This window comes from Phacochoerus africanus, chromosome 1, assembly GCF_016906955.1.
Source record: "Phacochoerus africanus isolate WHEZ1 chromosome 1, ROS_Pafr_v1, whole genome shotgun sequence".
NCBI lineage: Eukaryota > Metazoa > Chordata > Mammalia > Artiodactyla > Suidae > Phacochoerus > Phacochoerus africanus.
Genome location: NC_062544.1, coordinates 101,428,365 through 101,449,792, shown reverse-complemented (window position 1 = coordinate 101,449,792; position 21,428 = coordinate 101,428,365). Strand labels below are relative to the sequence as shown.

Sequence of the window (21,428 nt, the reverse complement as noted above, 5' to 3'; positions counted from 1 at the left end):
TCTTATTTTTAATACTTGGATTATTCTCTTTGACTCACTTCCCCTGTAAAAACTAAGCCTTTCCTCCAAGACAGATCTAGTTGGTCTAAACTGGGAAAATCAAGGTGTTCATCAAAATTCACTGAAGAGTAACATAAGCCCTCTGGCCTCTAGAATGTAAGACCACACAATTGAGTTAACACTATCCATGCAAAGATGAGTAATTAGAGTGATATTTGCTCATAAATTGTTTTCCTCAGGGGAAAAAAACCCATAGAAACCCACTTGGAGCTAGTGTGACCCATCCTATTAACACAGTCTTATAATGCCTCAAAATGTGTACTTTACTGCAGTAGCCTGCATTTTTTTTTTTTTTTGGTTCTATTCTGAGTTCTCTTTCTGCCATTTATTTTTTAGTCTCAAAATATTTATGACCCACAATGGCTCATAGAAAGTGCAATAGTACTGGACCTACTTCAAACATAAAAAACAAAAGACACCAGAGTAAGAGCATCTGGGAGAACGTTCAAAATGCAATCTTAACGAGTCTCTCGGTACCTTCAAGGAAATGGTGTGGGAAGCAGTGAAAAGATGTCAGCAGGCAATTAGGGATTGGTGGCAGTCCTAGAAGGGCATCAGAATCCTCCCTGCAGCCAAGGAAGATGGGCTGACAACTGTGAATTACAGCGGGATGAAACCATGGAGGGGGCTGGGTGGCTTCAGGGATTTGAACCAGAGCTTAAGTGTGAAGGCTACTACATGTGGCTCTTGTAATGAACAGATGCGCATAAACACCTCTGCCATGGAATTGTGCTGTAACCACTGAGTCAACTGCCGACCGTACTTGTAAGCACACGACCCCCATCTGCTTTAAAGAGGGTACATAGCACGTGAGCCACTATGTTTCCTTGAGAGTCAGACTAATTTTACAAGGCTCCTATAATCCTGCAGCATTTCTGGGTTATAGTCCCTGCTATCTGGATCCAGAACTATAAGTCAATGTGCCACCACTTGGACAGAAGTGCCAGTGGCATTTCAAAGCTGGAGAAAATGATTAATATTTTGTTCTCTTACTGCTGGTCTGGGGAAGGGGCAAACTAGGACTTCATGAATAAAATGAATCCATGCTGACTGGCTTTGCTGAATTGATATACTGGAGTCCCTCTGTAAAGCAGCTACAGCTGGAGACAGTGGAAAGAAGGAAGACGTTTAAAGAGGAGCATTATTTCAGGACTTCTTATTTTAAGGTAGTGTCCTTTGAAGTTCGTGATCTGCACACTGTTTTCTATTCAAAGTTAGGCAAACACCAACATTTTTAGGCAATAGTGAACCCCTTGGAAAAGACACATTTAAACACCAGCCTAACCATTTTTTTTCTGTGGGAAGCTTGGAATTTGGGAAGACAAAAATTACATTATGCAAGCTAGTTTTTTCACTGTTTTATGACTGCAAGTGTCTAAGTGAAGTCACAAACCCTGAGGACCATCTTGATGCTGGCTCTAAGGAGAGCAATGTGGACAAAAGATAGTCTAGTACTTTTCATGCTCCACATTCGGAAGGTGGGGAAAAATCCAGCACGTTCTTCTTAATCATTTGAGTGTTAGATTGTGACTATCTCTGGAAGAATGCAGGGCCCTATCTCTTAATGAAGAGAGATGTGCAGAATGGAAGTGGATGAAATTGATAAAATAAAGGGGAAAATGTAGACAAGTAACATCTGAGAAGAAAGGAATGATGCACCCAGAGTTTTGGAGTGAAAAATCTAGTTTAATATAAAGAGAAAGAAAAACAAAAATGAAAGAGAGAGAGAAAGAGGAGGGAGGGAAAGAGAAAGTAGGGAGGGAGAGAGCTTGTATAAACTTAAAAATTAAAGTCAGAAAATAAAATAAGAAAAGAGATTTGGGGATCGGGAGGAAATGGAAACCATGAGGAATTTTTTAAAAAAATGTGTTTCTAGGAATTACTGTTGTAGCTCAGCAGAAACGAATCTTACTAGCATCCATGAGGAGGTGGGTTCTATCCCTGGCCTCGCTCAGTGGGTTAAGGATCTGGCATTGCCATGAGCTGTGGTGTAGGTCACAGACATGGCTTGGATCTGGTGTTGCTCTGGCTGTGGCATAGGCTGGTGGCTACAGCTCTGATTAGCCTGGGAACCTCCATGGGCTGTGGGTGTTGCCCTAAAAAGACAAAAAAAAAAAAGTGTTTCTAAAGAAAAGTGAGGCAGAAAAATGAGCTAATTCATAGATCTAGGTGATAGCTGACCCCATAAACTGTTGGCAACTAATTCACAAGAAATAAAAGGAGCAGAAACCAAAAAGGGGGGGGGGGGTGATGACTACATAGGGCACAAAACATCCTGACTTCTCTTAATTTACTTCAGTTAAGCCATCAAGTAAATCAGCCACCTTGGAACAAGTCTTTGGGTTTTTTGATTTTTTGATTTTTCTAAGGTTTTCTCTTAGGAAAACTACAAAGGAATGATGTCAGGGTTTAAAAAAAAAAACCATATATTTGTCATGCCTTTTTTTGGCCACCTTTCTTTCCTTATCATTTCTAATCCAACGCTTTCATAACAAGCTATGCTTTCCACTTTCTGTTGCATAAGACAAAGAAAAGAGAAAATGCCATGATCTGTCTTACTTCCTATCTTCACAGAAAAGTGGAAATCCTAACAATCACAGCAGTGCTAAGTGCATAACAAATGAATATGTTACATAAAACGCAGAGAGCTAAAGCAACTATTTCCAACACGTTGATTAAATCCTTTTACTATAACCTCCTAGGGGACAGAGGGAACCTGGCCATTTATATTGTTTTGAGAACCTCTAAGATTTTCAGACCTAAAAATAGCATGATTCCTATGATTGCTCCTAATAGTATTAACCTTTCTCATAATCCCAGCTTAATACTTCTCATTCTCCTTTTTGTAAATGGAATAATTAGACCAATTAATGAAAGAAACACGTGAACATTTCCATAGAAACCTTCTCCAGACTAATATTTTAAGAATTGCGTGTTCCACAAGGATTTATCCATGTGACTTCCACTGATGTTAACAGAAATCAGACAATTAAATCTTCATGTAGCTCTTGGATAATTTACCCCCTTTGCTTTTAGTAACATCACAATGCAGACATCCAAATAATGCAATCACTTCCTTAGAGTTGTCAGGTGTAAAAATTTTTGCATCGCTTCTCTGAATGATTATTGGTTATACATTTTCCTCAAACTAAAAAAAAAAAAATTAATGTGGTTTTAAATATTAAAATGTATGGAAATTATGTGTAGGGTAATTAGGCAAAGACATCTTTTAAAAAATCATCAAATTTGAAGAAGGAAATTTAATATAAAAAGGCAAATTCCCACTGTCTATAAATGACTATCTCTTACTGGTCATGCTCTTGGACCAAATTCTTTCTTTAGCTCTGATGCTCCCTCACCCCATCTCAGCTGACTCTAAGAGAGATGGGGATAAACTCAAAGTGAGGAATGTCCTAAGAACAGAGACAGAGAAAGGGTTTTTAAAGATAAAACCCCTCTCAATTACACTGACACAGACGGCTTAATAAGTCAAGCTAAAAATACAGGATTCACTGTCAAGTTTACTTAACTGCTCTGGTTGAATAAATTTATAGGCTCCATTAAGGTACATTTTGCCCCAGCCCAAACGTGTTTCTGAACAACAGTAAAGAGGCAATAATCTTCTTTCTCACTAGGGGCTGTTAATATGAACAGTATGCTACTGCAACAAGAAATATTACTCCTAAAAGAAAGAAAAAGCTAACATGTTGCCGTGCAGCACTATCAGGAGAGCAACACAAGTCTATTCTCCAAGTCCATGATTTTCTTTTCTGTGGAAAGGTTCATTTGTGCCATATATTAGATTCCAGATATAAGTGATATGGAAAAAAATAAAATAAACTTAGGAAAGGAACAGAGGTTTTGGTTTATTTTCAAATATACACGGGTCACAGATGATTCCATCTTCCTGCCAGGGATGCTGCCCAGCCCTTTCCACTGTTATGGAAGGCAACTAAAATGATGGAAGGAAAGCCCTGCCACAGACAAAGGGTGACATGAGTAAGTTTTCAGGGCCTGGTTATCCCCTGTCATCTGAACACTTTCTTTTTTTTTTAAATTTTTTTAAATTTAATTAATTTTTTTTTAATTTTTAATTTTTAAAAGTTTTTTTAAAAATGATTTTGAACACTTTCAAAACTAGTCACTGGAAATGACTTTTCATGAGAGTGTTATTACTTTAAATTTATAGAATTTTTTTTTGAATCCAATCAGTTAGAGAACAGTATTGCTACCGAAAAGCACAATATTGGATAGCATATCTGTAGAATTTCTCATCTTGTGTAAGTGAAACTTTATACTTTTGGTATAATTAACAGCAAATTTCAGTGTCCTCCTCCCCCAGGCCCTGGCAAAGAACATTCTTTCTACTTCTTAAATTTTACTAATTAAAAAATTTTTAAATTACATTTGATTTACCATGATGTGTCAATTTCTGCTGTACAGCAAAGTTGTCCAGTCACATATACACACACACACACACACACACACACATTCTTTTTCTCATATTTTCTTCTATCACGTTCTATCACAAATTGCTAGGTATATGAAAATCCAAACATACTGTATGCCTGCAAGGGGCCCAAGGGTCTATGACACAGTCCTTGGGTGTTTGAACTTTGAAAAAATAGGTATATTCATTTGTTGACATGGATTGGTTGGTTAGGTTGCCTTTCTACTTGCTTTTATAATGGAGAGGTTCATTTAACCTCCTCAACCTTCACGCATTCTCTCCCTCGGGCCATACTCACTCACTCACAAGCACACACTTCCTGTACAGGCTAACACAAAATAGCCACACATATCATTCATTCTTTCAGCACCTATGCATACCTGCTAGGTACTAGGATCATCCTCTATTTATTGTCTATCTCAAAATTTGCATTTGTAAACATTAACATGTTAATTCTAAATACTCACTAGCTCTTGCTCATAAGATCAAATATGCTGACTAGGGAGTATCAGATTTATGCCTAAAATACAAATCATGGTGAATCAAAGAGTGAATTCAGATAAATCCTTTCTCTTTGCAGTAGTTGGTATACAATCCATCCATGGTTAAAAATGTACTGCCTAGTTTGGGGTGAATAGATACACACTACTATATATAAAATAGATAAGCAACAAGGGCCTACTGTAGAGCACAGGGAACTATATTCGCTATCTTGTAATAACCTATAACAGAAAAGAATCTGAAAAAGAATAGGATTATATATATGTATGTATAACAATCGCTTTGCTGTACATTTGAAACTAATACACTATTGTAATTCAACTATACTTCAATTAAAAAAATAAATTTTAAAAAAGGTCCCATCTATTACATTGCTCTCAGATGGCTGGCCAGTAACAACAACATTCCCTGGGAATGTGCTAGAAATGCCGAATCTCAGGACTCAGCCACAACTACCGCATCAAACTGTGCTTTCAACAGGATCCAGGATAGTATACATGCACCTTAAAGTTGGAGGCTCACAGTCTACAGTGCCCCTCCCCCAAATATCCCCAACAGATTAGGGGGTAGAGATGGAATTTCCAAGACTTCGTTAAGGACCCTTCAGAGGCCTGGGGTTGATCTATGTGTGGAAGGAACTAGGAGTTGAACTGCTCTGCTTAAAGAGATCTAAGGTATCTGGGCTCTCTGCTGTAGAGAAGAGTCAGAGGAAAATCTAACAGCCTGTTATTCAGTTTGTATTTCTGACTGGCTGACCCCCTTGAACTCTACTTTCTTCACTGAAAAATTTTCTACATGTAAATGGTTTCCTCTATATGTAGAATGGAGGTTTGGATCCATGAAATCTATAACCTAAAGGTCTGAGTATCTCTGATGGATGCCTGGATTATACTGTTACCCTGTCATCAGTAAGCAAAATAAAACAAACAGGATCTATACTCCCAGGCCCAGTTTCGCCTGCCCTCACCATTCTTCTGTATGCTTTTTATTTACATATATTTTATTTCAAATAATTAATTACTTTTTTTGGGTCATGCTTGTGGCATGCAGAAGTTCCCAGGCCAGGGATCGAACCCACACCACAGCAATGTTCTGAGCCACAGCAGTAACAGCACTGAGCCCTTAGCCACCAGACTACCAGGGAACTCTAACTTACATTTATTTTAAACTAACTGCGACCTTCTTCATCTGCATCCACCATTCTTTACTCTGACAAACTGGATGAAGGGAGGCCTGCTGCAAGATTGATTCCTGGCACCTCATCGGGGCCAGGAAAGATGATGCTCTAAGAGGTGGGGAAACACCAGTTTCTCTCCTATGAATGGGGAGAGGTGATCACACTTCTCTGAGTTTTCTAGGTGATATTTTCACTCCTATTCGTGTGCTGACCTTTCCATCTGCATGTACTAGGTGGTACTGAGTTCATATCATCAAGGGCAAAATCTCACAAGTCAGACTTAGCCTGAGTAAGCCTGCTGAGTGTCTGAAAGCTGCATTCCTTACTAAATCTGTAAATACAGAAGTCGTAGGAGCCCGCTTTTTGGCCCTGATGAGAGAGACTCCACACTGGGCAGAAGGTTGCCTTCTTCAACGTCCTCATTTAGAAAACTGAGTGTTTCACTTGCATTTCTATTTCTACTACTTAAATCTCGTGATAGCTGATGAGCAGAGTGTAAGAGGAAGTCCAAGTGAGGTTTATCTTAACTACAAGTGAAAAGAGTGAGTAAAGTTCAACACTTCTGGAGTTCCCTCCTGGCTTAGCAGGTTAAGAATCTGGCATTGTCACTGCTGTGGCTTGGGTTGCTGCTGTGGTACAGGTTCAATCCCTGGCCCAGGAACTCCTGCATGGCACAGACACAGCCAAAAAAAACAAAAACAAAAATAAAAACAAAAACCCCCAAAACAATAACAACAAAACAACATCTGAACATCTTCACTACTGTCTCCTGTAAGAGATTCCAACTCTGCTGTCACAAGATGGGCTGGAGTTTCATTTATCCAATACAGTGACCTGACAGAGCAGAAGAAAATTAAATAGGCCAGCAGAGGCCCCACAAAAGCTGCATGGGGTTTTGGATATGATACATTTTTAGGATTTCCTTTTCATGGTTTCCTTCTGAACTATGATTTGAAAAGTAAAACGTTTTCATGGCAGGTGCTCCAGGAAACTGGTCTTTACCCAAAATGAATCATTCAGCAGATGGTTGGGAGTGGGGGAAGGTGGAAAAGGAATGGGATTTTAAAAAGCAGAGGTGAGAGGCATCCCCAGAGCTTTCAGAATCCACATCAAATGACTTACTACAGTTGTAAACCTTCTCTATGTTAAAGGTCACACAAGTTTCATGTTTTTCCCCCTTCCTGTTCTGCTCTGAAGCCATGTTCTCTTCCCATTATTCTATTTTCTGTTTTTTAAGAATACAGAATTATTTGTTCCATTAAGAAAGCAGAACTGTTAGACTGTCTGTTGTAAACAGTTACCTACACGATTTTTCTACCCAAACCCTAAAGTAATACTACTGCTGTTAAGCAACAGGGCTGGAAGCCTGACGTGTGAGAGAGATGTGGGCTGTAGCTTATATGAATGGTTCACTGGTCAGAAGGCCTTTCACTTCCTGACTATTCCTAAGGAATGTTTCCAGATCCTTTTAGAGACTGAAGCATTTCTTATTTATTTGGGAAAGGAACAAAATAACATACTCCAAATAGCCACCAAGTCTCCTCTCTGTCTGTGGACTTCAGGGATACAGGGCAACCTTTGTCTTGAGATTCGTTTCAGGACTTTAGGAAGTCTTATAGTTGTACTTGTGAATATCTCTACCTCTCAGCAACTGACGAACTAGTAAATAGGAAACCAGCAAAATTACAGACGATCTGAACAACAAAATAAACTAACAGGATTAGATTGACATGTATAGAACATTCCACCTGATAATGGCAGAATGCTCATTTTTTTTCAGGTACTTAAGAAACATTCATGAAGATAGACCATATCCTGGGCCATAAAACTAACCTTAACAACTTTATAAGGACTGAAATCGTACAGAGTATGTTTTCTGACAATAAAGGAATCAGTCTAGAATCACTAACAGAAATTACAACAGGAAAATCTCCAAACAGTTGCACATTAAACAATCTCTAAATAATCCATAGGTCAAGGAGGAAATCTCAAAGGAAAGAAAAATACCTAACAGTGAGTGAAAATGAAATACGGCATATAAAAATACATGGGACACAGCCAAAGCAGAGATGAGAATGAAACTTATAGCACTAAGTTCTTATGTTAGAAAAGAAAAAAGGTATTAAATCAATAGTCTAACTTTCTACATCAAAAAACAAAAAGTACAGCAATTTAAAACTAAAGTGAGCAGAAAGAAGAAAATAAAGACAAGTACAGAAGTCAATAAGATTGTTTTTTCTCTAAAACAATAGATAAAAATCAATGAAACAGAGGTACTTCTTTGAAAAGATCAATAAAAAATTGATAAATCTAGCAAGACTTACAAAAATAAGAAGAGAATTTAAAAATCATCAATATCAAGACAGAACAGGATATTACAATATATTCTGCAGCTATTAAAAAGATAATAAAGGAATACTACAACAACTTTATACTCATAAATTCAACAGCTTAGAAGAAATAAGCCAATTCCTCAATGATAACAAACTTCAAAAACCCAGCAAAGATGAAATGGATCAACTGAAGAGTCTTATAAACAAAATGAATTCATAATTAAAGAGCTCCACACATTATCTTCAAATAAAACATAAATAAAAATACTTCTGCTTCTGAAAATCCCCAGGGCCTGACAGTTTCACTGGAGAATTCTATCAAACATTTAAAGAGTTAGCACCAATTTTACACAATTTCTCCCCCCCCCCAAAAAAAAAGAAGTGGAGGAAAAACTTCCTAATTTACTTTATACAAACAGTATTATTCTAATACCAAAACCAGGATTTATTCATTCCCAAATGCCCATTTATGAAAACAGAAGGGACTTTGCAAGCTCACTTTTGTTGCTTTTAGGACATGCCCAAGATTTTGGAGAGCCAAGAATGAAGTGATAGGAAGGTAGGTTATAGATAGCTTTTTAAATCAAACTGAAAAAGGAATTCCATTTTTTCTTTCCAAACACACATTTTACGCACAAATGTCTCAGCTGTTCTCTGCCATTTATTATTGACCAGCTCTGCAAAATAACAGGGGAGCCCCGGTGAGTCGGGAGGCAAAAGTCCAGGTTCCCAATTTGTTCTGCTTTGAAGCCAACTTGTGCACTTGAATAATTATGTTATCTGCCTCCATTACATGGGCATGCTGGTTGAGTTAGGGCATGTTAATCTCTATACGGTCATTCATGCCAGGAAATAGAGGTAAACAAAACTAGCTAGTGTGTTTATGATGTTATAAGACATTGGTTCACACGCATGGGCAAGAGGTTCTTTCCTCTATGAGTCAGTCCACTGACCTGGTGTTGTTCCCCCAAAATAAATCTGCTATGTCCCTTTGGGAAGCCACTGTTAGTGTCACTAAGCTCAGCAAAAGACCTCCCAGCTGTAGGGCCTGGAGCCCCTTCCCACAGTCACACAGCCATCGCCAAGCTGTGTTCCTTGCATTTTATTAGCAGAGGGGTTTCTCAATGAGATCAGGGAAAAAGACCTGCCCTTGCAAACACTCAGTAAATTTATCCAGAGTTGGAAATGACAGGGGGATGTTAGGCCTGAATTAGGGGTGGTGGTCACTGAAGTAGGACCTCAAGGGGCTCAGTGTTTGTAGGCATACTGACATTGTCGCTTTCATGGAAGATGCTGCGCGCCTATCATTTTGAGTTTCTCCTTTCCCCACCCCCACAGACCCATCAGCTGCCATTCACTTCCTTGACATCTGAAGCCCTGGCTGCTATTTTGAGCATCTAAGATACTGACTTAAAATGCCTTCTTCTAATTACGTGTCATTATCTTGCCTTGGGGTGGCAGTTCTTTGGTGATGTGGGGGCATGGGACAAGTCAAAGCCACCAGGTTGTCACAGAGCCAATGGTGAGGTCTCCCTGAGATGGAAAGGGTGGTTTACACATCCCCAAATTTCCCCATAACGTTATAGAAAGAGTAAAAAAAGGTCACATGGATTCTCCATTCTGTTGACACACTTCAGTAGGGAGTCCAAAGTTTCTTCTAAATCTTACTCTGTTGCCCAGAACATATGTGTCCAACTTCATCAGCCCCTCACACAGTCCCAGAGCCCACAGGTATGCTGGATTCCAGCATGTCTGCAACTGCACTCCTATATGTGAACTATCCTTTAACACAAGACTGAAACAGTCTTTAGAAAGCTCTCAAAATCACTAAACTAAATTAAAAAAAAAGTCATTATATATTGGCATCTTTCTTCTTCTAAAGGCGTTGGCAACCAAAAGGAAAACTTTGCTATAGCCTCTGGACCAATATCTAGAAGATTATAAATTAACTCTTTGATAACATTAGCAGAAAAAAAATAACACAATTAAGAATGCAAACAACACATTGCTAGGGTCCATATCTAAATTGACAGCATAGTTACCACCAAAATGACAGAGACAATAACATTTTCCATGCATCAGAGAAAATACGGCCAAATGCTTGTCTTAGAATAACTAATACTTAGAAATCCTTTTGTGCTGGCATTGCTGTAAAAGGGTCAACTCAATTCAGGGGTCAAAATATATTTTTTCCCAAAGTAATACAGTGTTGAAAACAAGACAAAGTCTGTTTGGCTGTTATACATTTCCTTTTCTTCACCCCATAAATGTTAAGTAAGCCATGGGATGAGCTAAAGAACATATAGCCACCTTCAACACGGAGAAGTTAAATGATCCCACTAGTCTGAAAAAATGCCAGCAGTGTCAGCATGAGCTCTCTTCTAGTGTGACTGGTATTCATCTTTGGCAAGGATAGTGCTTTTTGCATAGCATATAAAAACTGTCCATCTCCTGTGTATATCACACACATATCTGTACATGTTCTATATACGCACATACACATATTCAGTGCAGAAATCAGATAACAGATGGCGGCACATGCTCTAAGACACCCTTACTTACGGAAGGCAGCATCCCCTGGCTGGGCGGTCTTCAGAACGACTGTGATCATCAGCACTTTTCCCCTTGATGTGGTCAGCGAGAGGGACCCAAACCTCTCCCTAGCAGGGGTCGCTCAGCCCTGCAGGCCTCCGGCTTCTGTCTGGGTTGCGGCATCCCATTGGGAGTGTGACACAGTAGGGAAAGAGACCGGTTCACTGTGAGACCTGCTACTCACTCTCGGACAGTGCCTCGGCCCCCCTTCCCACTGCACAGCGGCCGCCGCGGGAGGCTTGTGGTCCTCCAGACTGAGAGCCACAGAGTCCGAGTTCCATGGGGACACAGGCTGCAATGCCAGTGGCCTTCTTTGCAAGACAGTGCTTGTTAGGACAAATATAGGAACAACCTATAATTTGGTTCCCTAGCCTTAGGAACAGAGGAAGATTCTCCGTAAGTTGAAAAGGGGAAAAGAAAAAGTATGAACTGGAAAGACAGGGATGTGATTGGCTCTATGCTTTAAAAGAAACTAAGAGGACCCTCAGATCATTGATGGAGACTGTGTTTCACTGGTGATGCTGGCATGAGATGGGCTTCACCTCCTTGGACCTGCTACTTTCCACAGAGAACTAATCAAGTGCTCCATTATCTTCTTTGGGGAAGGGAAGGGAGCTAGCTGATTTAAATTGCCAAGCTTGGATCCTCATCCAAAGAGGACAGCTGAGAGATTCATGTGCAAAATAACTAGGTTAGAGGCGACAGTGGGAATTGGATTCCAAGTACCTGCTTGCTGTGCTGTCTGTGGCATCTGCTGGCCCCTCTGAGCACTGAACTGAACTGAGGCTACAGGCCGGAACTGCTGAGCAGTTGAGGTAGGGTACTGGCCAGATGGATAATAATACACAGGCATCTGTGGATGAAAGGGGACAACAGAAGTTCATGAGAATTGTGAATTGAGTAACATTTTTAAAAACATAAAATATATTGCCTTCTTATGACAAAATGTAATTATAGTAGTTTGCAAATACGGCCAGCATGCCTGTGTGTGTGTGTGTGCGCGCTACTCTTCCCATGAAAAGGTGAACTCTAGGAGTTCAGTGGTAATGAATCCAACTATTACTCACGAGGGTTAAACTATTACCCACCCAGGGTTTTATCCCTGGCCTTGCTCAGTGGGGTAAGAATCCAGCATTGCCATGAGCTGTGGTGTAGGTTACCGATGTGGCTCAGATGTGGTATAAGCCATCAGTGGGGCCTCGCTCAGTGGAGTAAGAATCCAGCATTGCCATGAGCTGTGGTGTAGGTTATAGATGTGGCTCAGATGTGGTATAAGCCTACAGCTTCAGCTCCTTGCGAAGAACAGAGGCACCCTGGCCAACAGGCCACCCAAATGATTCCTACACATGAGCGGGGCCACCTAGGATCTGCCAGCCTCAGTTGAGCCACCTGAGACAACACCACATGCACAGACATGAGCCATCCCTGCCAAATCCCACTCAAATTGCTGACAGGTCATGAGCAAATTCAATGATTGCTACTTTAAAGCACTGAATTTTGTGCTTTTTAAGATAAGTAAGAACTGGCCAGTTAGTTCAATTGGTTAGAGCATGGTGCTAATAATAATAAAATAAACAAGAGTGAATGAAATGATCATCTACAACAACAAATTTACACAAGTTTTAAATACCATGATCAAATGTGAATTGTATTCCTAATGGAAACACAGGTGAAATCTGCTTATCTTCAGCTTAAAAGAATCAGAGAATGAAGTTATAAAGTAGAAGTCCAGCAAAGTACTTTTCGGAGTGATTGGCTGAAAAATATTCTAATTACTTTCAATAAGAGTCAAATCACATGTCTTCTGTCCCAGAAAGACTTCCTTGACTGCCTCAGGTCATATATATTCTGGCTGTTTTCTTAGTAAGCAATTATTTTTTATTTCCAAGCCTCTGACTTTTCCTCTATTAGTTTCTTTAACATGTAAGCAGAGGCATGCCAGTACTCAGTCTACAAGTATTATATGCTTAGGATAAAATTAGGAACCATCTGCTTGAGAACTGTGACTTTTATGGCTATTTTATTTCTGATTTGCTTATGTTAAATAGGAAACACATTTCTACTTCAATCTTGCTGTTAAAACATATGTAGTATGTTTTCCTATTTCAGGATAAAATAGGAACAAGAGATAACTTACTCTGTGTGGTCTGTGGTTCTACAATTTCATGGAATCTTTATAAAATTTGACTCTGATCAAGAATGTGGATAATCAAGTGTTAGAGGCTGAATGAGTCTGGCAACTAATTTACTACATGCTTTTACATGCTTTCTTTTTCTTTTTCTTTTTTTTTTGGCCATGCCTGAGACATGAATAAGTTCCTGGGCTGGGGAGCAAACCTGTGCCACAGCCGTAATCACAGCAGATCCTTAACCCACTGACCCACCAGGGAACTCCCTGTATGCCTTGTTTATAGCCTTTGATTTTACCATTTCTCCTTTTGTTTGTAAGACAATTTATAACAATAAAAACCCAAATAATTCTGGAGTAAAAACATTTTAATTATATTATGGTAAATTGTGGAGCCATTAAACATTACTACCATTATACACCAGCTATTCCCTAGTATTAAGAATTAAAAAAAAAAAAAAAAAACCTTACTACTGTTTGGGGTTAGTAGATGCAAACTCCAACAACAACATCTTACTGTATAGCAAAGGGAATTATATCCAATTTCCTGGGATAGACCATGATGGAAAAGAATATAAAAAATTATATATAACTGAGTCATTTTGATACACAGCAGAAATTGTCATAACATCATAAATCAACTATACTTTAAACAATTGAAAAAAAAATAAAACAGCAAAAACTATGATTATCTAATTCATTCATGAGCATTACCTTTATATGTTTCTTAGGAGCAACAGCATTTTGTTCCTTTAAGGAAAACTGTATCTTGATTCCCTATGAGTTCACTGACATCTAATCCTTGGTTGCCCCCTTACTTTCAATATGAAACATGAAAATACCTTCGGGGATGGGAACAGAGTTGATACACAAAATTTCCTGATGAACACTAATGGTTGAGATAAAGTACAACTCCTTACTTAAAAAGAAGAGAGAGCTTCATTTTTAATACCCATTATTTTTCTTTTGTTCTTGTCTTTTCCTCCCAGTCATACCATCTTGGATACCCTGACAAGCTGTGCAAGAGAGCTAGTCACTTTTGCCAGCATCACTCAGAGGAACAGACTGGCCAGTTCTCAGGAGCTATAGCCCGAGCCATACAAAGCAAGTGGAAAACAGGCATCTTCATCTTCCCTCATAGAGGAGGGGACTAAGTGGAGCTAAGAGGAATTGCAAAGGATCAGGTTGGGAGAGAGAGAAGGGCAGGAGACAGGATAATCCCAAGGGGAGGAAATAAATGTTTTCAAACAACCATGTGAAAATATGGAGAATCAAAAAATGAGTGGGGAGGTTCCATTGTGGCACAGCGGGTAAGGTTCAGGCATTGCTAGAGCTCTGGCACAGGATGCAACTGAGGCATGGGTTTCATCCCTGGCCCAGGAACTTCCACATACCACAAGCATAGCCAATTAAAAAAAAAAAAAAAAAAGAAAAGAAAAAAGAGTGGATTAGGAGAGACCAGAAATGAATTAAAGAAGAAACTATAAAAATAAGCATGTTTCCCACTCCCCTTCCTCAAATTCCTTTTCCCCTTGTCCACATGTTTTTGTTTCACCCCTCCAGTGGGCATTTAGAAAGCATTCATAGCAAGTCAGACAAACCAACCTTCAAGATTATTAAGTAGGTTCATTTTCTGCAACAGCTTAACATATTTCCATATATGCCCATGGACTGAATCTTAGGTGGTGTTCTTTTCATCATTCTACTGTTGAGTAATTGATTTTTAAAATGTTTACTGAATCGGAAATCACTGTGGGCTAAATCCTATACCTTTATCTGTGGCTCTTTCACCAAGAAGTTCACAGATATCCAGACTGATAATGAACATCTATCTTGTCTTTTTCTTTTATTCCCTCCCTTTCTATTTTTAAATCTAGTGAAGAGGGAATGAAAGCATTTCTATTGTAGATACACCAAGTTCTGAGCTGTCTTTGCTTCTATAGTGCACAAATGCTGAAATTCCCTTATCAAGGAAGGCTCTTTTTTTTTGTTTGTTTTAAAGTCTTCAATTAAATACTCTCCCAATGCTTCTCTTTGATATCAGAAAAGGGTAAGAACACTTAGATGCTATTTATGCTAAAGAAGCCCAAATATTTCTCACAATAATTAAAGTTAAAATATTTAATTTATTAGTAAAAGAATTAATGTATTAATGAACTCCTTTTTCCTGTAACTTAAAATTGCTTTTCATATCTCCTTAAATCCTACCAGTGACACTACTATATTATAGAGAAGGCAACTAAAGATGGACTATTAATTATCACTCAAAATAACATGAAATATAATTTGAAATATTATAACATGAAATAAAATAACTGGGTGAAAATCATTTCGGGGTGGAGGGTTTTGCATGGTCGGAAAGAAAATAATTGATTCAAGATGTTAAGGCAGTGCCACAAATGATACAAAGGTGACACTGTACTTAAACAGCTCATCCAATGCAATATTTCATAATTAGGATGGAATTTGCTAGGAATATGCGTGCCTTGAAAATGGACCAGAAAATGCCTCTGTGCATTTTACATCTTGACAGTAATCACTTGCAATATTCTGCAAGGGATACCCAGGAGAGCCCCAGAGATGTTTGGTGGTGAAGGGTAACACATAATCAGTCTTTGAGAAGACAGTAAAAATCAGTGATCTGTGGTGTCTTACATGCTCAAGTCAATTAAATATGATTAATGGCTACCTGTGAGCACACATAGGAGCTTGGCTGCCCCCAGGGAGGGGAGGACAGTGGACGGGGCTTAGCTTCTTCCTTTATATTCATAGGGGAGCCCCAGATTAGCTACAGAAAATGCTTATCAACGGATAAGAAAGGAAACAGCACATTTCCAGAGCAGCAGCAAGAAGGCTGGAAGGCCCCAGGCCTTCCCTTTCCTTCCCCGAGGCTTCCCCTCCCTGGGCAATCGCCCCAGTGAATCAGGCATCACGTGGGAGGGGATGCTTTCCCATGGCCTCTGCACCAGCAGCCTGGAAAATGGGACTTTGTCCTGGTGCCAGGGACATTTGGGTCCTCTTCATTAAACTTACTTTCTGACCCTCAGGACTTGGCCCAACTGACAGACCAGGTCCTGTAGGCTGGGGATATCAGTATGAAACAGAAGGGCAACATGGGCTGACCTGGTGATATTCTACATGGAAACAGAGATGCACCCAAACCAGGTCTCAGTCACAGGTCTGAGAAAAAGCACCTTTACCTGTGCAGCTGGAGGCTGTTGCACAAATCCCTGTGGCGAGGGAGGGGGCTGGAGGACTTGCTGGGAGATGGGAGGTCCGGAGCCTGAGAAGCCCCCCGTTGGGAGCTGCTGGCCTGTGGAGGTGATGACATAGCTTGGCTGTTGGGTGGGCTGTGGCAGGAGGGACGGCGGGTAGACGGGACCAGCTGGGGGCTCAGCAGTCTCCCCTGAGGACTGCCGGCTCAGGTTCATCTGGCCGAACTGTGTGGCCACATCCTCTCTCTGCAAAAAGCCAGAGAAAGAAACTGGGACATCAGCAAGAAGGGCTAAGGAAAGGGAGTGGCACACAGAGGTAGACACACACGACACGAGGCTTGTCCTCGTTGGAGAAGGAGGGAGGACAATTTGGAAAAGATCAAAAAAGGAATTCTTTGACCAGAACGAGAGAATGTAACAAGAGAAAACAGATTTTAATCATCCAAGGATCAGAGATGGTAAACAGCTTGACTCACATCTCCCTCTTTCCATGGAAACAAATTATTATTTTCTTTACTATGGGCTTGGGGTCTTCAGGATGGCATTGAGACCAGGAGAAGATGGCACTAAGACCAGGAGAATCAGGCGTTGTATCCTGAAGGGTCATCTGGTCTACCAGCAATAACCAGAGGACCCGCCTTTTAGAGGAAACAGAAGCACTTGTATTGCCTGTGGCTGCTGCAAAAATGTAGCTAGGACTGGTATCATCAGCAGACTGGGAGGGATTTCATTTGTATGTTAAGGGATATTTATTCACTGGCCTGGCTTGAAGTTGAGGGACAATGCTCACTCTTGCTGTCTAAAAGGACATCTTTATCAGGAGCACAGGGTGATGTTGGTTACCATCTGGACATTGACTTTAAGACATTTCCCAAAGCCTCACACCAAGTTCACGCATCTCTCTGTTCCTGACTTCTTACTCTGAGGACTTTCAATTCCTGCTTAGTTCATCAGCTCTTTAAAAACGTACCAGATTACAGAAGTGCTGAACACAGGACGGATGACAGGAAGGAAACCATCATTTTGGAGGTGGGTTGCAATGTTCTGGGATAAGACATTCACACACCACCTCCCCCGTCACCATCAGCCCAGAGCCCCCACCCACCATCAGCCTGCCCTGCACCAGAAAGTAGTAAAACCCGTGAATCTGCTCTCCCAAGAGAAGAGTCACCCACTCATGATATAGTACCATGGGGAACTGCGGCGTCGGAGACACTGGCAGGAGATGCTGGGTAGGGAAAGGGACAGCTGGATATTGCACTGACTGGGAGGAAGCTTGCAGCCCCTGGACAGACGAGAGGAGAGAAAAAGCTAATCAGGTGATAGGGAAGCACTGGGCTTGAAATCCCATCTGAAGGCGACTGATCACATCTGAAGCATACCACCATCCCTCAGAGGCCCTCCTGGTTCAACGCATTCTGGAGAGGAGAATCAGCCACCAACTGGAAGCCAAGGCAGGCAACCCGTGCCAGCCATCCTTGAAGGAGATTGCTGCCATGATATGACATATGTGTGTGATACTTCTGAAAACTGTAAAGCACTATAGAATTTAAAGAATCTTTCACTTAATTTTTTTAAAAAGGAAATTACTGTAATACTTCTTATGTTGTTGTGGTTGCTCAGATTCCATGGGTCTAAAAATATTATCCAGTCCTACTGCATAGCACAGAGAAATCTATTCAATACGCTGTGATGGCCCATATGGGGAAAGAATCTGAAAAAGAATAGATCTATTTTTCTTTCTTTCTTTCTCTTTCTTTCTCTTCCTTCTTTCCTTCCTTCCTTCCTTCCTTCCTTTTCTTTCTATTTATCTGTCTCTCTATACCTGAATCACTTGGTCGTGTGCTTGAAATTAACACACTGTTAAGTCAGCCATACTCCAATAAAATTTATTAAATAAATAAATAAATGGAGGTATGGAATTTAAAAAAATGCTGTCTAAGTACTAAGTAATAAGGAAAAACAAAACCATAATGAGGTTTTATCCCAGCAATCTGCCTGGAACACTTCAGGTTTCTGTGGATATTTCCACATGTTGCCCTAGAAAAGGAGGGAAGCTCTATATCTCTCTCTAAGGGGCAAATAAACAGCCAGGCCACCTTGGAATGAGGTGGTTTCTGTTCTTCACATTGATAAAGCATTTAATACTCTTTGCAGACATGAGCACTGGCCTACATTGGGAATGGGTGAGCAAGGTGATCCAACGGCCTGGATGGGATGAGTTCAGTCCCCAAGACAGGCTCCTTGACGCAGAAAGGCAGCATCTAGATCTAAGACAACACTTGCCATGCATTTTCCCTGGTACCATGCCTCACTCTGCACATTGCTAGATGGGGCACTCATCTCTAGCTAAATTTAAGGATCCAGATGAAGTCCTATCAATCCGTAACCTAAGACTCTAGGCTGCCAGGTTTTATTTATGGAGTTGAGGGGATGAGGGCGGCGCCTATGGAAAATATCCCCTCTTTTGGATGCACCGCATCTCTGAGGCTGGCAAAGCCTTTGTCTCTGAACATCTGCTCTCCCAGGCCCCCCACCAACTCTTACCTGAGTGACCAGTGGGCCTGCCATCTGCGGCTGGGGTGGCTGGACCTGTTGCTGCGGTGGGGAAGGCTGCTGTTGGGGCTGCTGCTGGGACTGCCCCACCATCGTGCTTCGCAGAGGCTGCTGGCTGGCAGGGGGGTTGTATATGGCGGGGCTTCCATCTGGATTCACAAAGGGCTGGCCTGAAACGGAATCATACCTTGGTCAAGGTAAACTTCCCAAGCTCTCCTTTGGCAGAAAGAACTACTCAGATAGATATTCAAAAAGGCACCAAAAGTATAAGGGGCAGGGTAATGGAAATCCAGGACACCAGAACTTTTGCCAGCATGAAGTCTTGACTGTTTATAACCCATTCGGTTAAGCTGGATAACAATGTAAGCCCAGAGCAACTTAAGAAGCTGCAAATAAATCCACCACCTCCAGGGCAATTTGCCAAATGCATCTGTGTACAGTGGCACCCAGTGGAGGAGGCCTGTGGAGAAGCAATCTCCACCAAGCCCTGTGTTTTGCTGCCCTGTATCTAGAGCCATCAGGAGATAGCTTAGACTGAGAGATGAGGGCTGCTTCCCATTTCCACAACTCCAGTGACATTCAGTTACTCATTATTTACCAATACTTTTGTTTTGCTCCCACTGGCCTTGCCACCAACTCAGAATTATCATCAGTTCACAAATACATACATACCAGCATATCCCACATCCATTTAGCCACTTCTCTAAATAGACACAAGTGGGAATACAAGGAGGAGGGGGGGCGTTGAGATTTTAAAAGAAATGCCTAATAAACCCATAATAGAATCCTTTTGTTATGGCAAAGTAAACATACATTATTTTGCCTCTTGAAATAATGGCCTGGTTCCCTGTTATTGTTCCTACTATTTGAGGAATATTTTATGGTTTACAAAATAATATCACTGGACCTCACTGAGTGAGGAGCTGAAAGGAGGAAGAAGAGCAGCAAATGAAAGAAAAGGAAAGAGGAGGAAAAAAAACAGGTAAGGGAGAAAAGAAATGGGTGTCCAACATGGCAGGCACAGTGCAAAGTACCACACAGCCATGGTCTTCTCTTTCAAGAGCGCCAGAGATGTGCAACCTTAGTCCACTTTAGACACAAGGCAATGAGGGCTCAGAGAGACCAAGCAACTTATTCAGAAATACACAAAGTAGTGAGATAATCAGGAAAAAAATCCCTGGTCCATTCACCTCCCATCACACCAAAAAACTTAGTGAATCATCCAAGTGTGCTTAATGAATATAAGGCACAACGTGGTACCACGAAAAAAATCCACTCATAACTGAAAGTGATTAATCGACACACAAGAAGTTAAGAGAAGTGGGGGTCATATTTCAAGGTGGAATCACACCCAGGACTGGTAGCTAAAGAAGACCTAGAATATGGAGGAAGAGATGGACAAAATGCTTACAGGTAAGGAAAGACAATGAACTTGTTTCCAGTTCAATTAGGAACTGACATGAAAGCTTAGCATACCCCAAATTTTCAGTCCCCTGGCCCCCAAATATATATACATATGTGTGTGTGTGTGTGTGTGTATGTATATATGTATGTATATGATGTGTGTGTATATATGCAACAGGAAACCTTACATGCTGCATATTCATGAACATACCTTCCAGAACCACAGGAATTCTAACAACAATTTCATTACCAATCACAGCATGCTGTGACGGAAAAGCAAATGTGCTGGAATTTTATTCACAGAACAATGACTAAATTCAGAGAGGATTTTTTTTTTAAATGCTCTTTATAGGCACTTGTTATTCCCCTCACTGTTATTTAATTTTAGCTACATTTTTTGTTTTGGCCATGCCCAGAGCACGTGGAAGCTCCTGGGGCAAGGACTGAACCCACACCACAGCAGTGACTTAAGCCGCTAAAGTGACAACAGAGGATCCTTAACTTACTGTGCCATAAGAGAATTCCAATCTTATCTACATTTCCTTTTTTCAAATTATTGTTCCTTTTTCAAAAATAACTCTTCTAAATTTAAAATGGGCAACCCATTTTCCTGCAAAACCCAGCAATTTAGGAAAGAATGAAAAAATATAGCTCAGATTACAAAAACCTACTAGCCCATTTAGTGTTCTAATCCTTAGTTCTCTCCTCCTTTTCTTATGTCTTAAAAGGTAAGAGGAAAATTTTAGGTACTTAACATTAAAAAAAAATTATCACAGCAACTTCAAAGGAAATCACTTCAAAGTCAGCCTTACTCTGTATACACACGTGCAAGCCACACACACAGATGGAAAACAAAAACAAAAGGAACTTTACTATTTCCATGACTTCTGATTTACCTCAGTGAGAACTAAGGAAGTGTGAAAAACTGACCATAGGGTGAAACATAACTGCAAAATATTCACATGTCCTTTTTTGCTAAATTTTAAATCCTCTGTTTAAAGTCATATTCATG

General features: G+C 40.4%; 1 protein-coding gene across 14 annotated transcripts in view; it reads right to left on the bottom strand.

The window, feature by feature from the left end:
- The window catches only part of ARPP21 (cAMP regulated phosphoprotein 21), a 154,251-nt gene that overhangs the window by 38,546 nt on the left and 94,277 nt on the right, over window positions 1-21,428 (bottom strand). For 12 of the 14 annotated variants that reach the window (XM_047769819.1, XM_047769864.1, XM_047769871.1 and 9 more), the window contains 4 exons: window positions 19,004-19,182; window positions 17,646-17,741; window positions 16,442-16,702; window positions 11,840-11,966 (listed from right to left, as the gene is read on the bottom strand). In XM_047769819.1, the coding sequence (XP_047625775.1) occupies window positions 11,840-11,966; window positions 16,442-16,702; window positions 17,646-17,741; window positions 19,004-19,182 (663 nt within the window). The remainder of the gene's footprint in view (window positions 1-11,839; window positions 11,967-16,441; window positions 16,703-17,645; window positions 17,742-19,003; window positions 19,183-21,428) is intronic. The other 2 variants (XM_047769886.1, XM_047769896.1) reach the window with 1 other exon arrangement.